The sequence below is a fragment of the Rhododendron vialii genome, chromosome 9a (genome assembly GCF_030253575.1).
Source record: "Rhododendron vialii isolate Sample 1 chromosome 9a, ASM3025357v1".
Lineage (NCBI taxonomy): Eukaryota > Viridiplantae > Streptophyta > Magnoliopsida > Ericales > Ericaceae > Rhododendron > Rhododendron vialii.
In genome coordinates, this window is record NC_080565.1 from 4,933,382 (window position 1) to 4,950,094 (window position 16,713).

General features: G+C 36.3%; 3 protein-coding genes across 10 annotated transcripts in view; all 3 read left to right on the plus strand.

Annotated features, from left to right (window-relative positions):
• Nucleotides 1-3,318, plus strand: part of LOC131299962 (uncharacterized) — a 32,182-nt gene extending 28,864 nt beyond the window's left edge. Inside the window, exons 1-2 of one of the 2 annotated variants that reach the window (XM_058325559.1) lie at nt 1,127-1,238; nt 2,580-3,312. In XM_058325559.1, coding sequence (XP_058181542.1) covers nt 2,586-3,188 — 603 coding nt within the window. In that variant the 5' untranslated portion in view covers nt 1,127-1,238; nt 2,580-2,585 and the 3' untranslated portion in view covers nt 3,189-3,312. Of the gene's footprint in view, nt 1-1,126; nt 1,239-2,579 lie in introns of those variants that run through there. The other variant, XM_058325560.1, reaches the window with a different exon arrangement.
• Nucleotides 1-16,713, plus strand: part of LOC131299960 (uncharacterized) — a 34,549-nt gene that overhangs the window by 8,105 nt on the left and 9,731 nt on the right. For 3 of the 7 annotated variants that reach the window (XM_058325554.1, XM_058325555.1, XM_058325556.1), the window contains exons 1-5: nt 10,806-10,956; nt 11,070-11,138; nt 12,949-13,093; nt 15,796-15,910; nt 16,038-16,150. In XM_058325554.1, coding sequence (XP_058181537.1) covers nt 11,110-11,138; nt 12,949-13,093; nt 15,796-15,910; nt 16,038-16,150 — 402 coding nt within the window. In that variant the 5' untranslated portion in view covers nt 10,806-10,956; nt 11,070-11,109. Of the gene's footprint in view, nt 1-10,792; nt 10,957-11,069; nt 11,139-12,948; nt 13,094-15,795; nt 15,911-16,037; nt 16,151-16,713 lie in introns of those variants that run through there. The other 4 variants (XM_058325549.1, XM_058325550.1, XM_058325552.1 and 1 more) reach the window with 4 other exon arrangements.
• LOC131299961 (uncharacterized) lies at nt 7,157-7,939 on the plus strand. Its single transcript, XM_058325558.1, has one exon. It carries the CDS (start codon nt 7,207-7,209, stop codon nt 7,843-7,845), a length of 639 nt encoding a protein of 212 aa, XP_058181541.1. The 5' UTR covers nt 7,157-7,206; the 3' UTR covers nt 7,846-7,939.

Below are 16,713 nucleotides of genomic sequence, written 5' to 3' on the forward strand. Positions count from 1 at the left end.
ATTTTTCGATTAATAGAGCTTTAGACATCGAGGTTAGGTGACGACTGTGGTATTTGCTGGTTGGGAGGTGACAGGGAAGATGCATTATGACAGTCGAGGTGGATGTGCGGCAGTGGTTATGGTTGTGCGTTGCTCAGGATAGGATTATTTTCCCAAAAATGTTCTTGCCACAACCCATTCTGTTCAGTGATCCGGGTTAATTTTTGTATGGTCAAAAAGTAAGACACGGTTTATATATTGAGGACCAAATTACCATTTCGCTAATAGTTTGGGGACCATTGGTAAAAATTAGCCGAAGTTTAAAGACAAAGTTTCATCAATACCCCTACACTTGACAGTGAACACCAATGGAAGTTAGTCTCATGAACCATTTAAACGTACATTGTAAACGTTGAGGATGTAATATATAGATGCGATTTGTATAATGGGACCAAATTGACATTTTAAAATACTTTGGAAACCATCTGTATAAAAAAGCCCTACAAACTTGCGATTCTTTTTTTTAATTATTATTTACATTTTACGGGATTTGTCTCATATTAAATGTTTTACGGAGTACTTTCTTTTGATTGTAAAGTCAACTACGGAACTACCTACTGTTTACACCTCAAATTATGCTTTTATTTTATTCGAACCGCGCGCGCGTGATCTTTTCAATTATTGAAAGTGATTTAAAATATACATTTTGCTTCTGTCATAGACTGAACGTACTTTGACCTCTTCAAAAAAAAAAAAAAAACGTACTTTACTTTATTTTTTTTATAATAAAAAAGGGTGGGAGGGAACGAGTAACGTAGCAACTTCTTCCTAGGTGTGACCATAGGGGCTCCCGACCCGCCGTGGAATGTCCGATTCGACCCATAGCTACCGTCTAGGGGGATGGACCATCACCACGGTACCACCTGTGCATAGCGGCGAGAGATCCTCCTCTTCGGTCCAACTATGGGTTCGAATCAAAGCCTTTTAATGGCACCACCGGGTGCCTGTACACATGTGCCCCCGGGACTTGAACCTATGCAGTTGTTAAAGAGAGGTGGTGACTCCCACCAACTAGGCTACCACCTAGGTGGTTTGAACGTACTTTACTCTCTCTCTCTCTCTCTCTCTCTCTCTCAATCTATCTATATATATACACACACTTACGCACAACAACTGAAGAAAACAAAAAAAAAAAGAGAAGAAAAGAAAAACTCGACAAAGAAGGAAAAGCAAGAGGAATTAAAGGATCTCCAAATTAGGTGAGTTCAATCAATGGTTTTTAATTTTGTGGTTAACAGATCTCCAAATTTTATTTTTCCTAAATCCTTTTTCATAGACATAAAGAGGGGAGGTAACAGTAGTCAATATTATTTTTTGATTTTTTTGTCCCAAAGAAGTGGGAGTTGAAGAGAAGAGAAATATAGCAGATCAAAAAAGAGAGAGAGAGAGAAACATAAACACTTGCGAAAAAATTCAAAACATTATGTACAAAAGTATTTTATTTTTTGTATTTGAAATTTGTAAGTGTTTTTTAATTAGTTGACTGTAATTTTAAGATGGAGGGAGTAAAAATTAGGAAGTATAATGTTTTATTTCCATTTATCTGTTGATATAACTATATAGTATGTTGAATATGGTTTTCATTTTCACATGTTGGTTGTTTTTACTCCATTCTTGTAACCTTATTTTTCTTCTTCGTTTTGTGTATTTTCTTCATATTTTTCTGAATTTTTCTTAGATTCAAGTGATATTTTCTGGATAAATCATCTGTCTCGATGAACTAAGTATAAAAAGTACAAAATTATGAATGAAAGCAAAAAAAGTTCATTGAAAAAAAAAATCAAATAGCTGTCTTATTTGTCTAAAGTGCCATCTTATTTAAATTTTTTTAATATCGGTCCATATTTTTATAGTTTTTTGATTTCGCTTGTCAAGACGAACAATTAATTCCAAAAATTACGATGAAAAGCAAAACAAAAAATTAGAAAAAGTAAAAAATGCCGAAATAAGTTTCAAACTTATAAGTTTACAAAAACACAGTTCTTGAAATTTTTGTTATTTACCTTTATGACAAATTTATGATGCCATAATAATGGTGACATATTTGTGATGAATTTACCATGGACTAAGAAATATTTTGAATTTTTTTTCCATGACTTTATGATAAGTTTATCTATATTCATTGCATGAATGTGAGTTAAAGTACATAGGACCAGTTAAGATAATTTTTTCTTTGGATGTTTTATATAGTTTTGAATTCCTAATCCATTAATTGGATAGTTTATGGTTTTACTGAAGAAAAGGAATTTTATGACCAATTTATAATCGAGTTTCAGATATTATCATATATTTCCATAAATGTTATAAATTATAAGTAAAATGCGTCTCACAATTTTTTTTTATCCTATCGAAATCGATCTAGTTCATTCTTAATCAGTTTAAAAAGAAGTTTCGTTCTTGACGTATAAACCGAAAATAAAATCTGAATTACAGAGTAAATATAGATACCTCTTCATCAACCGATACGACATCCCTAAAATAATAAATGCTAGCTACTTTTAAATTTTGTTTCTCGACCTCTATATTATTTTGTTGTTTAGGCCGTGATGGAGGAGTTGATCAAGACGGCTAACATCTATTACAAATCATGCTCACCGGCCGTGAGAGATGCAGCACATAAATTCTTCAAAGACATCGATCATGACAATGACGGGAAAGTGAGTCTCCACGAATTCCTAGAGTTTATGCGGCAAGAAGGCCATGCGAAAATGTGCAATCGCGATTTCTTCAAAACTCTCGACAAGAAGAGGAGTGGAACCCTAGGATTTGCGGAAGTACTGGCTCTTTTCTACATAATCCAGAGTGGAAGGCCTTTTTGTCACGGGTGCGATGTTTTCATTGCGGGCATGTATTTCACTTGCTCCAAGTGCTACCAAAGTGACAACAACAACGTAATCTTCGTTTGTCCGAAGTGTTTTGAGAAGGGATTGTTTATTCATTCCCATGAGCGTAACCAGTTCTTGGATAACTATGCTTTGCTGGCCCTCCAGGGGAAGCGAGGAATTGCCAGGGCCAGGACTCATTCGATACGGCAGCGTCAGGTAATTGAACAACGAAAAATTACTTCAAACAAATGCTCCTATAATTTTAGGCTACGTTACGTTGTTTTCCTTTTTGGGAAAATTTCTTTTATATTCCTTCGACTTTGATCAAAAATTTATTTTGATCCTTCACCTATCAATTTCGGCATAAAAATACTTCGACTTTCCAATTTTTTTCAATGTCATCATTTAGAAGGAATCCGTTTTCTTTGAGTCATGCTACCGGGCCGTCTCCGGCCACTGGACGGCCAATCCGAGCCGTCCAAAAATTCTAAAAAAAAAAAAAAAAGGGGGTTGACACGGGAATCAACGGCATCCAATGTGTATAGAGTGCTTGATCCAAACACCCTATTTTTCGTGTATATGTGTATATATCCCTAAAGGATGACATTGAAAAAAATTGGAAAGTCGAAGTATTTTTATGTTGAAATTGAAAGGTGAAGAATCAAAATGAATTTTTGGTCAAAGTCGAAGGAATATAAAAGAAATTTTCTCTTTTTTCTTTTTTCTTTTTTTTTATCAGAGACTTCGTTGTTAATATCTGTAAAAAAAAATTTTAAACCTTCAACGGCTCTCCGTATTTTTTTTATCCTTGTATTTCAAAAGTTACTATTATAATTTTTTTTTTAAAATTCTATACAAGGGCGAGCCTATATACTTTGATGAGAATTATTATTTTTTACATATAATAATAGTGTTTTTTTCTTCTTCTTGTAGGAGCGACCATACCTACCAATCCCTTTCTGGCTCCATCTACCGTCATCTAAAGTTGCAGCATCCACAACCAATGCTATTGTTCCTTATGCACCACCACACCACGGCGGCGAGGTGAGTATCTTACTTTTTGATGAGGAAAAATATTCTATATTTTATTATTAAAAAAGTACCTTAATTGCCAGCATCTGTGTGTATTTAGGGTTGCTAAACAAACTAAACCTATTTGAGTCTGGGTTTCATTTGTTATAAACTTGTTTAAGATTGGTTTGTTACATAAACAAACCGATATTTTTTCAAAGAGAATAAATTATATACACCGGCGGTATGAACTCGCTCGGATTTGGTGTAAAACCTAACCAAACCAGTACTTGTGATTTTGGTTTTTGTAAGATAAAAAAACAAGAAAATCGCATGCTTAATTTGGTTTTGGTTTTTAGTTATAAATTCCGGTATTGGCATGGTTTTGGTTTTACCATGCCAAACTCTTTTCTCTGATCACCATGTTGCGTGTAAATAGTACTTTAAAACTTGAAGTGATGCCACCTGAAAGTAGTAATTAAGGCCAAACTGTCTTCAAAGAAATTGTCAAATTTGTTAGTAGTTGATACCATAGTTTTAAATATCGGCCGATACGGTACGTATCGGCCGGTTCGTACCGGAATTTTCGACTCCCGGTTCGGATATAGGCCGATATATCGGTGAGATTGAAATTCACAGGCGTATCGGCCGGTTCCCGATACGTATCGGTCTGTAACCGATTTTTGGACCGGTACGGCCGATACGGCCGGTACGTATCGGTTCTGGAAAAAAAAAAAAAACAGAAAAAACCAAAAAACAGAGCTAAAAAAAAAAAACAGAAAAAATCAAAAAACAGAGCTCCTTCCACACATATGTATATATTTGCTTCCACGTCATTCATGTACGTATTGGTACCCCCACGTCATTCATTCTGGCATTGAAGTTGTATTAGCAAAATTATGTTTGACTTAAAAGCTATGAGCTTGAAACTAGTTGTGCCTAGCGATTATGTAATGTAAAACCTCTATGGTGTGTTTATTTTAATGTCTTCATCTTATTTTTTTCTATTTATGTCAATTATATCGAAACTTATAATGTTGCATTTTTCTCATATTTGTAAAATCTTATTGACTTGCGAGTTTTGATAAATTATCGGATATTTCACATGAAGAGAATGGGCTATTACATATCTTAAATTAATTAAAATGTGATAATTTAAGCCAATGTTTGGGGCAAAAGTATATTTTTCAAGTTTTATACATGTTGCTGATGATTTTTAAAAATTCACGACCGCGACACCCGATTCCCGCGACGTATCACCGATATGTCCCGATACCGATATACCGCGACTGATACCGCGACGGCGACCGATACCGCGATTTAAAACTATGGTTGATACATAAAGATCATTACACCTATTTTTTATGCGTCATAAACAAGCTTATTAATTAATTTCTGAAGTTTTCGATATATCGGTGATTAGTTTGGTTTTTTTATTCCCTGATGAAACTTGTCATGTTCATGCTTTAAAAATAAATATGATCGATTATATACCAATACAATATAATTGCATTTTAATGTTGCTTAATTTTGTGATTTTTGTTTTTCAGCACAAGTGGAAACTCGCGTTCCAAGCATTGAAGCTAGCAGTCGCTACAGCCAGCCTCGTAAGCAACTGCGTAGCCAACTCATGCACCATTATGTGAGAAATTCTGAGCGGATATTGTCTGTGGTGTGTTTGAAGTATTAACGTTACAGATTTTGCGTTTCGTACGGACCTCTTTTATCAAATGTTGAATTGTGTTTTCAATGGTCTGGATCTGCAGAAGGTTTATAACTGGTGGTAAATAATTTATGACCGGTCATAAATCTTCTGCAGATCCGGACTATTGAAAACACAATCCAACGGCTAAGATCATGATCAGCATGAAACGCAAAATCCGGGATCCCTTACCTGATCCGGAATGATTAACGTTATGTTTAGATATATATTATTGTTATGGGAGACATTTTGTGTTGATATACATATATGTCTCTGTTTGAAATCTCATTATATAATACTATGTAATTAAGACATTTTGTGTGGATATGTCTGTCAGTCTGTGGTTGAAGTATTATTTGTTAGGTTAGATATTATTGTTATATATGTGGATTTTTTGTGATGATCATATGTCTGGTTTCCAAATATTATTGGAGCTTAATTAAGACATTTTCTGTATATATACTTGTATATGTGTATTAATTCAAAGTATTATTATTTCATACGTGAGACACCAACTCGTCGCCGATTAAGACTGCGCTGGAATTTTTTGAGGGGCCAATGAAAGCGTTTGAAGGGACTTTCTCGTATATCGATTGACTTATTTGACGTCTCCCTTGTGGAAAGAAAGCCCCATTCTGAACCTCTTCCTCAGGGAGCGAAGCGATCAGCTAGAGGAAGCCTCACTGCGCGCAGAACTAAATGGAAGGGGAGAGCAGGATGAAGCAAGCAGCAGAGACGCCACTCCTTCGCCTATTTAAGGATTATAATTCGTTAGCTAGGAGGAAAAGACTTACAGAAAGGCGCGTATCCAAATTAGTTGTTGATCTTTACTGCTAGTATTGTATAAGCGCAAGGTTATCATCCTCCAAACCTATTTTGCAGAATGCTCTTTGCTAGCCCAAAGGTTTCTGTAACGCTCTGATTTTCGGAGACATTATTTGAACATTATTTCAAAATGATTTTCTATGACAAGGCATTAATGTTCCAAAGGCAATACTATGCCAAAATACTTTGCCGTACAGTTTCAAAATACTTAATTTAAATTACAGAACAACTAAGGGTACAACATCCGGGGTTCGACATTTTCTTCTTCGGTTATCGTCTCTTCACCTTTATCCGTATGGTCCTTCGCTGCTCCTTCAATACATATACCTGGCATTCGAATACCAAGGTAACGTCGTAGTACCGTGAGCGCTCAATAGCTAAAACATAGTCAAAACCCATAATTTACAAACAACAAGATATAGAGTGCAATGTTAATTAACAACACTTGATTTTGTTACTAGTATCATTTAGCAAACGGGTTATGTACATTTGAACCTCATTTGAAATGCCGTCCAAACCTTCTTTTTCGGTTGATCACAATCTTGATCCTACACCAGGTACTGATCAATTTACCAATTTTAGAAAAGCTTTGATTTCTTCTCCTTTTTTTTTTCCTTTTGAGAATAAAATCAAAATTCAGGTAAAGTTATGGGCAAATAAAATGCATGCTTTACCTCAATCGTAGGGATTCAACGTTGGCCTCACAAGAAATGCCTTAAAACACTCAATTCATTCCACCCCACCCCCCACCACACACACACACACACACACATATATATAGTTTTTGGCTGTTCAAATTATTCTATGGCAACAGAAAGCCTTCGCCATCGAATCGGAGACGATTCCACTATCATCGATCCTAATGAAAACACTGACGACGATAATGATAATGAAGATGAGTACGAGGACTATATTGAGGAAACCTCAATGAGAGGCAGAATGTTGAGGTGGAGAGCCGCCATTGCGCGACACGGATTCTTGTCCTTGGCCATAGCAGTATTGCCCGCATCTCTACATCTCGCGGACGTCTTCTTCCTCCGTTCTGCCGAGAGGGCCTCGGCTAGGCCTTCTTGGTTCCTAACGCCCTGGATAATGGACGCGAATTTCGTCTTCTCGTCTCTTGTTATGGGCCTCGGCTCCTGGTTCGCATGGGCGGAAAATGGGCCGCCCCCAAAACCCACGCTTTTCGCATCCAGGCTCCTCGTTTATACCGCCTTGAGTCTAGCGTGGGACCCCATCGTCTTCGGTTGGAGAGCCGTACACCTTGGACCGCATGTATGCATGCTGAGGGGCTTTCTTGCGGTCGCGATCGCGGGCACGATAAGGCGACAGAATCGCAATGCCGGCGACTTCATTTTTGGAGCGTGCGGAGTAATGGGTGTTATTCATCTGTTTCATTGTAGCCTTGATCTGTTATTATTACCTGAACGCTTCTGGGAATGAATTTTTTCGATTTTCATTATGTAGGATCATGTTGGTTTTTCATGTTTTATTTTCAACACATGAACTCTTCGTAGCTCTCTGAATTGTTGTTCACAGTTTTTGTGTTTGTCCCTTCGTTTTAATCTCCAAGGGTCGTAAGAGAATATAACAAGGGGCATTTTGGCTAAATAAGAACCCTGGTATACACACTGATAATTTGTGCACAATTTTTGTTGAGGTACGGGTCTCAAAAAAAAATATCCGAGCAGTTCATTAAATGTAAAATATTTTTTTCGAGGGTGTTCATGAAAAATCAACTAAATCAGATATTCTTAGATGCTCAATCCAATCGTCTAACTTTTCATATCCTGAAATTTGAATGAAAAGTTAGACGATTGGATCGAGCATCTATAGATATCAGATTAAGCTGATTTTTCATTTAAACTCTTAAAAAAATATTTTACTTTTAATGAATAGCTCAGATCATTAGTGTGGGACTTGTGATGGACCCCACAACAATATCTGTGCGCAATTTGTTCACTAATAGTCTGTATGAACAGACTTTCTGGCTAAATAATTCATTTGGATTTTTTTTTGCTTATTCAACTTTTTTTCCGCATTTGTTAGTTTTTATCAATTTTTTGTGGATTATTGCTTCATCATAATGAGAGGAATTTAAAAAGTAAAAATTTATGATCGAAATCAAAATTTTTGAATGAAGATAAAAATAAGTCACCAAGCCAACTTTTTATCTTTATTCAAAAAAAAATTGACTTTCAATGTTAATTTTAACTTTTTAGATTCCTCTTGCTATGCCAACACAATAATCCACAAAAATCGAAGTAAAACTAACAAATGTGAATTTTTTAAATGAAGGCAAAAAAATAAGTTACTTTTGTCTATTTAGCCAAAAAATAGGCATAAGTATCTAAAATTAAGTCAAACGGGAATTTAGTCAACAATCATACTAAGGCTCCGTTCCGGAAAGGAGAATAAGTACTTATTTTTTAAGAAGGCAATTTCAAGCTCAAAAATCATGTGCTTACATAAATAATTTTCCTATCAGTATGGATCTTGTTTGAAAGATCTCATTGAGATCTTTAATACAGTGCAAAAAAAATTGAAAAATTATTTTTCATTTACATTATTTTTAAGTTTAAAAATATGAAATAAATACTTATTTTTTAAAAAGGTGTTCTGGAACGGGACCTAATGGCATTTGATGGGCCATTAAAGGGGACAAATTTTGGTAAACAAATCATCTCATTCAGGAAGAAAAATGATCAATTTTTCCTTGGGTTTCCCAACCCTAATAGGACAGTAGGAGCAAAAGGCCATGATACCAGTTTGTCACTTTTCTTTTTGTTTTCTAGTCCTTGGTTTGCCTGTACATTGAGAGATAAGGGCCATTTGAAGTTACACGTAAAACCGTAAAATATCAAGAATTTGGAATGGAGGGAATAACGTCGGTGTCGGAACTCAGGAGGATGGTGCATGGAAAGTCCATGGAATTCAAAATGGTAAGCTAGCTTGTTTCAGATCAGGATCGAAAGATCGGAGCTGAATCAGTTATACATGCATTTACCATCCTCGTGGGAGAGCTTGAAAGCATCTGTCAAATTTACTACTACACTCTGTTCAAAAGAAAAAAAAAAAAGTTACTACTAAACTTGTACCGAAAACAAAAAAGAAGAAGTTATACTTTACTTTTATTCTACTCTTCTGAAATAAAGTAAAGTTATCTTTGTTTAAATTCGAAATCCTCCAGATTTCACTTTGTATTCTTTTGGCATTAACTTAAACTTAAATTTAAAATGAGAATTTCGTCTTTATTTGAATTTTTTCGCATTTGTTAGTTTTGCGCTAAACTTTTGTCAGCTATTGATTCGTCTTAATGAGAAGAATCAGAAAGGTAAATTTTTTTTCATATTTACCCAAGTATTTTGAAAAACAATTACTTTTTAGTGACTTTTTCCTCTAAAAAAGGTGGTTATTTCTTAAAATACTTGGGTAAATGTGAAGAAATTTTACTTTTTCGATTCTTCTCGTTGAAACGAATCAATAGCTGATAAAAGTTTGGCGCAAAACTAACAAATTCAAAAAAAATTCAGGTAAAAACAAAATTCTCAAGATAAGGACAAAAGAATGCAATCTAAACTTGGATCTTGGAAGCGCAAAATTTCGAAAGGTGATTTTGAACTCAAAAGTCAAGCGACAACTTGTCATTGGGCCCCCTGCTTTATTTAAATCTGAATCCATTGCACTAAGAAAGGGACTTACCATGGAAGCGTCAAAAAAAATTAATTATGTCTGTGTGGGCACCATCACGTGACGTTCACACCAAATGTAAGGTAGAAGAGAGGTTTAAGGTACTACCGATGGTGCCCCAGGAGCATTGATTAATCTCCTCATGTTTTGATAAGTTCCCCAGTAAGGAGAAAATTTATTGACTTTTTGTTCAAAATTAAACTAAGTTAAACTCCTAACAAATAACCACATTGTGTTTACAGTTCTGTAGTCTATATTATATACTCTACAATTGGCTTGTTCGTTTTCGGGACTCCAAATCCTGTACATGATCTTTAATAAATTTTTTCTATCTCTCTCTTTATTCATTATTCTTAAAAATTTTCCTCAAAATCCAAAACGAACAAGGTAGACCTAACACAGTAACACTCGTCACCAAAAAAAAAAAAAAACTCCTATCAGGCTCTGTCGAGTCAAAATGAACGAGCCGAACAAGCGATGGTTTAATAAACACGATCACGAGACAATCTAGTTTTAATTTTGTAAACATCTTCTGTCGAAATGATCTGAGTTACGACTCGTTCGAACTCCATATGAAAAATTAACGAGCTTTAAAAGAATGAGTTATCTCATAAAATTAAAAATAAATAAAAAATAAAAATCTTAGTGAAATGAATTTTATTCCCCATGCCGTAAGCCATAATCGATTTCAAATTCAAACAATGGTTCATTTATCAACTCCAACGTCGGTGGTCAATAGCGAGAAGCCAAAAGTCGCCGACTCAGAGTCTCTCTCTCTCCCTCTCAGCTTGAAGCATACGTATACCATGCCCTCGCCTTCCCGTCAATTTTCTGGCTAAGCTTCCCGTAAAAATACCCAATCAGGTACGCCTCACTCTGATTCTTATCTGCTTTCTTGTTGAGCTTTGTTTGGTCGATGAGAAAATGTTGAAAATAGCTGAGAAGTGAGAAAGGAATTTGAAAAGAATCTTTTGTAGGATAGGTGTTTCATGGTTGGAATATGGAGAGAGTGGAGCAATGAGCTTGATTCTTTTAACCCAGTTTCAGTTGAGTGGAAAATTTCAAGTTTTAAGCTTTCGATTACCACCCCCCCCCCCCCCCGTTTTCGTGGCTACCAAACAGGGGACATAGATTGAGTAGGTGGTTGTTCTTTTTCTGGTAACCGGATGTCTGGGCCAGCCAGGCAAACGAGCCAATCCCAGCTTTATAGTGTTCGAGCTTGGCTTGTTTACAAAACGAGTCAAAAACATGAGCTCGAGCTCAGCCTGTTTACAAACGAGAGCCGAGCTTGGCTACTTTCCTTAACGAGCATCTTTAAATGAGCCAAGCCAAGCTTTTGAGTGTTGAGCTAGGCAAACGAGCCTAAAACCTGAGCTCAAGCTTGACTCGATTACTAAACGAGTCGAGTTGAGCTGAGCTGAGCCCAGCCTCAACGAGTCATGCCACGAGCTGCTTGCGGGCAGCTTGGTTTGTTTGCAACACTAGGGCTAGCTAGCATGACCTCAACTATTTCTAAGGCCCTGAAGTTAATGACCATGCAAAACTCCACTTGGATTTGAACTTCCAAGACCTTATTGAGGACAAACACTTATTTGTTTTCTCATCCCCTCTTGGAATGTGAGCTGATTTGTATTTTCCATTTTATTTTACTTCATGTGGCATGTTTGAAGTTCGAACTACTGAATATTGACTTAGGTTACATCATGTAGTTACATACTTAGTGGCTATTGACTTTATCTTGGAGGAAAAAGGATGGAAATTGAAAAAATTCATTCAGAGGATGCATAAATTAATTTGGTAGTCTTATTCATCAGGTCTAAGTCTATAATTATTGCTAATTTTTGCTGTGAAGTGGGTTTCTTCAAGATAGTCTCTTGGCTTGACTAGGACTGGTTTTTGGTTAGAAGTGTTTGGATTTGAAGTATCAGGAACGACCTTAACTGCACTTAACCTGTTATTTCTTTTCTGCCCTCATCTCGGCAGATTATTGGAACTGATTATAGCAGAACACCCATCTTAATTCTTGAACACCCAGTTAAGATGAAGCCGGGCCAGGCTTGTTCTGCCAGATTTTTTCAGCTTACTAATCTTTCGTGTATTGATGTAGTATTTTCCAGTAAAATGAGGAATCAATTAGCATGGCTTCTCTTGACATAACAGCTGTATGTCTCATATCTCCACATTTTGTTGTGTTGATTTATAGGAGCACTTATGTATGATCTGGTTAAGGGAGATAAAAGTGACGAGTTTTAGTCGGCATGAAAGTTGTAGCATTAACTCGTAATTAGTTACCTAGATTTTAGGGTTGATTTGATCTCCCATACTAGCAAATGAACAAATAAGATGGGTTGGCACTATTTTCTTTGCTTATTGTTATCAGTTTACCATCACTCAGAATGACAAGCAAATTAGCAGATAAGCTAGTGGTAACAAACACCATAGTTTGTTATAAGCTTGGTTATGAAACAGTGACTACCAATATTGGGGGATGTTATGTTTCAGCCATGAGGGCTTGTTTGGGCAAAACCATTGATGTACAGTAGACAGATGACATGATCGTATGTGTTAGGCCTAATGATGTATTGACGTCACTACATGTCTTCAGTGTCTTATTTCGTTGATATTTTCAATTGTAATGAACTATTACCTGGATAAAAGTGGAGTTCTTGTTCTGCTAGGTGGGACAAAAGGGGTCTCATAAACCAAATCACATAGTTTCATGAGTGTGTAATATCATTGTGAATACTATAGCAGCCAGAATCCAATAGAGATAAGTGTGATGCTTTGAATCCTAGTTTGCATAGCTTACATATCTCAAGTCTTGACCTAATTTGAGTTTTAACTGTTATTCTGTAGGTTCGGACTGATGGAAAATAGGGATGGCAAGGATTTATATCTCAGCCTTTCCAAAAAAGAGCTTCAAGAATTGTGCAAGAGATATGGTTTGTCCCCATATATGACGAAACCCAATTTAGCCGATGCTCTTTCTTCATACTTGAAGGTAAATGAGTGTCATTGAATGTCATTGGAAATGGATTCTGTAATAGATGAATGTTAACAATATTTTTGCAATAATTGGTTGTGTTACTTGTGAACATCTGTAGTTTGTTTTGTTTATATAAACATCGTATTCATATATTTTACAGTTCAGCTGCGTGCAAATGCCCATTTACAAGTTTCTTTTTTCATCTACGGGAACATCGTATTCGTATACTATCATGTCTGTATCAAAAGAACCCTTTTGTACTTAATATTGCTTCATGTATAAGGTGACGCAGCAATGCATTATGCATGTGGATGATAATGTTTAAAAATTTTCAGTATATGATTGCTCCTTATTGCATTGCCCCCTGTGAAACTTTGTTATGCTTGCTTCATGGTTGTCATGCATGGATGATGTTGTATTCATGTTATTGTTAATGCTCGTACTAACCATTATGATGTATTATTGTACACCGCAATACGAACTAAACTTTCCTTTTTCCCTCTCCTTAGCTCAAAGGTGGTTATTCTTCGTATCATCATTTTTTTTGTGGCCTTAAATACTAATTTTATTACTTTGAGGCGTTGTCTTCAGGTAGATGACATGCTCTTTTCTTTCAAACGGGTCGACGATAGAATAGGAACATATATGCATAATATTATGTATTGTGAGAGGAGGTAGAAGTAGTCAGCATTATAGGCTTGAATGCTAGTTGGCCGTTGTAGCTGCATTGAAGCTAACTGAATGAACCGCATGGACTCAAATGTGCTCGTTAACTGTAGCAGGTTTTCAACTTATTTTGAAGTTGAATCAGCAATTCTCAGACAAAGATAAATAAATAAATTTAAGATTTGTTCTACCTAAAACACAAACACAGATGTAGAAAAGGCTGCACCCCTACCTCCTTTATCACTGAGTGGCCCTGCCAGTTCGAAGACTACGACAATGAGGGGTTTTAACTGGGAATAAGCTCTCTGTCCCCATCTCTTTCCGTCCCGTACGCATTGAGCATGCTGTGTATGCTTTTGTTGGTGAGGCAGTTTAGCTTAGAAGTCTGCTCCAGTTTTGCTTTTCATTGATTGTTTACCTGGAAACTGGATCCGCCCTGATTCATGCTTAATTTCTGGTGCTCATATTACTCCCACAAGTTTCACAAGAAATTTACTATTAAGTGTTTGCAATATGGGTAGTGGTAACCTCATCATATCCTATACTTACCTTTTATAGTGTCTACCTGCTATAAGATGGTAGAAGAAACTCAAGTTATTCATAAATTTATTTCAAGTGCATCTCTTGATAAGTTTTTAGTGATTAATTTGTTTGATGGTTACAAATAGCAACACCATTTCCATTAATACAATAAGAATCATTTATGTGAATCAACTAGCAGCATTGTTTGGTTTACCTATATTGACTTTTGATATACAATGAAGCTCAATGCAGCCCCAAAGTGTGCAACAAGGCAGCTAAGAACCTAGTGCCGCAAATTTGAAAAAGAACGCATGACACACATAGCCTAGAAAGTAAACATTTGTAAACATTTTCCGCAGTCCAAGAGGTGAAATGCACGATAAACACAACCAAAAACACGCCCTAGGTTGGTAACAGAATAGAACAACTAGCCCATAGCTCCTTGATCAATTACCTTTTAGAATGACCTGTTTGACTTGCAAGTTAGATCTTTTCTTCAAGCTCCTTGTGGCTTTCTCTTTTTTTTTTTTGGAGAGTTTGTGCTGTTGTTAATAATAGGCAGTTTGTGCTATTGTTAATATTAGGCAGTTTGTGCTTTATACTCGTTGTAAGATTTAATTACCTTCCTGTTTTGGTCAAGTTCATGAACTTCTTAAGACTATTTAAAGTAATCAATCTCCACTGGAATTGACCATCATTCCCTAAAATTAAATCTGCCTTAGAGCTTGATGAACACGGTTTAGCTCATTTTCTAATAGCTTAAGCTTTTGGGGCTATTACCATCAGGGGTTGTAGCCTAGTGGCTCATGGCTCACTCCCACAGGGTTTGGGTGGCTAGGAGGTCACAGGTTCGAGTCGTGCGAACGATGCCCTCTCGGACTTTGTCCTCCTGGGAAGTCCGGCTGTGGCCACTAGTCTTTGGTTAGGCGAAAGTTGCTACGGCCCTTTGATCACTTCCGGGGCCCACCGGGAGTCTGGAGTCCCTATGTTCACACCCAAGGGAGGGTAGCTATGCCCAGTAACCCCCTCCTCCACTTTTTTTCCTTGGAAAAAATAGAAAATAAAAATAAAAGCTTTTGGAGTAATTGGTTGTTTAGCAGGGGCCATGGTAACTGGTTTTGGCTATCTGGATGTTTGGGTCTTTATTTGGTACGTATACGTATACATTTGTTCCCCAATCACTTTGTCCAGAAATACTTGTTTTTGTTCGGTTGCCCCTGTTCAGTTTTTTGTGATTCTATTTGCCCAAGAATATGTCTATCGTAGAGCCAGGAGTAATTCTGGTGTACAGTTTTTGGTTGACTCTCTAATATCTCATACTTTCAGTATCTCATTGAAACTCTAAAGTTTTTCCCCGCACGAGGCTCTTGTACCATTCTTTTGGTTTGTCGGTGTTCAATTAAGATTTTTATACTCTATTTTCTGCTGATGTTGTGTTTTTTTTTTTTTTGCTATGATTGTTGATTATTTACTTTGCTGAAAGGATAAGCTCGAATATACTGTCTGTATAATGACAATTCTGAACACAGGGGAAGAATGCTAGTCCAATATTACAAGCGGAAAGCTCAAGTGTGCGTTCTGCATCTTTGATATCACCTCTGGAGTATGGATCAAAATCCTATAAGATGGTGCATGCTCCAAAAGGTTTGGATATTTTTGCCAATTACATTATGGTGTTTGTGATTGTGTTTTCACTACTCGGGTCTTTTCACTTATTCATGAGTACTAAAGGTGGATTAAATGAGAAAGAACTTGTTTTCATTTATTGCAGATAGCAATTGGGATATCAACCGTCATGGGGAGAAAAGAAACAGAAAAATGTATTCTCAAAATGTTAAATGCAGTGGAAAACAAAATTCCGAGGGAGCTGAAAGTTATAATAAGGTTTGGTTTTGTACCATGCCCAATTTTTTAATAATTCATCATTTCGTGGGTTCATTCTCTGGCTTATGTTCATGGTTTCTGCATGTGGAGGCTATACTGGACTCTACTAAGAAGCACGGATATGGATATGGGACACGGACACATGATTTTTTGAAAAACTAGGACACCGACACGTTGGGGGATATGTTACCAACATTAATACATGTACTTACTATCCATGTAATATTCCTGTATTATGTTAATATGTTATTTTTCCAACACTAAAGAGCAGACTCTCTTTACATCATAACGTTGGTTATACCTTTCAGATTTCTTAATTTTAGTGTAGAATATTACTTTTTTTGCCTTAGGTTATTGAATATTTGTTGTTAATTCTGTTCGCGTTTCAAATAAACCAAACCAAACCAAACTGAGCCTTGTCCAGTTTACCCAATTTTACCCAATTCGCATTTCAAATATTACATTTTTTTATACCCAATTTCAAGTTTACCCAAAACACATCCCACTCATGTCCAGACGCGACATGCGTCTGAGCTTGTCCAAAACAGGTCTGACATAGAAAA

What these genes read in the sequence shown, in the direction of transcription:
- LOC131299961 (XM_058325558.1), top strand. Translation starts at nt 7,207, where the DNA reads ATGGCAACAGAAAGCCTTCGCCATCGAATCGGAGACGATTCCACTATC.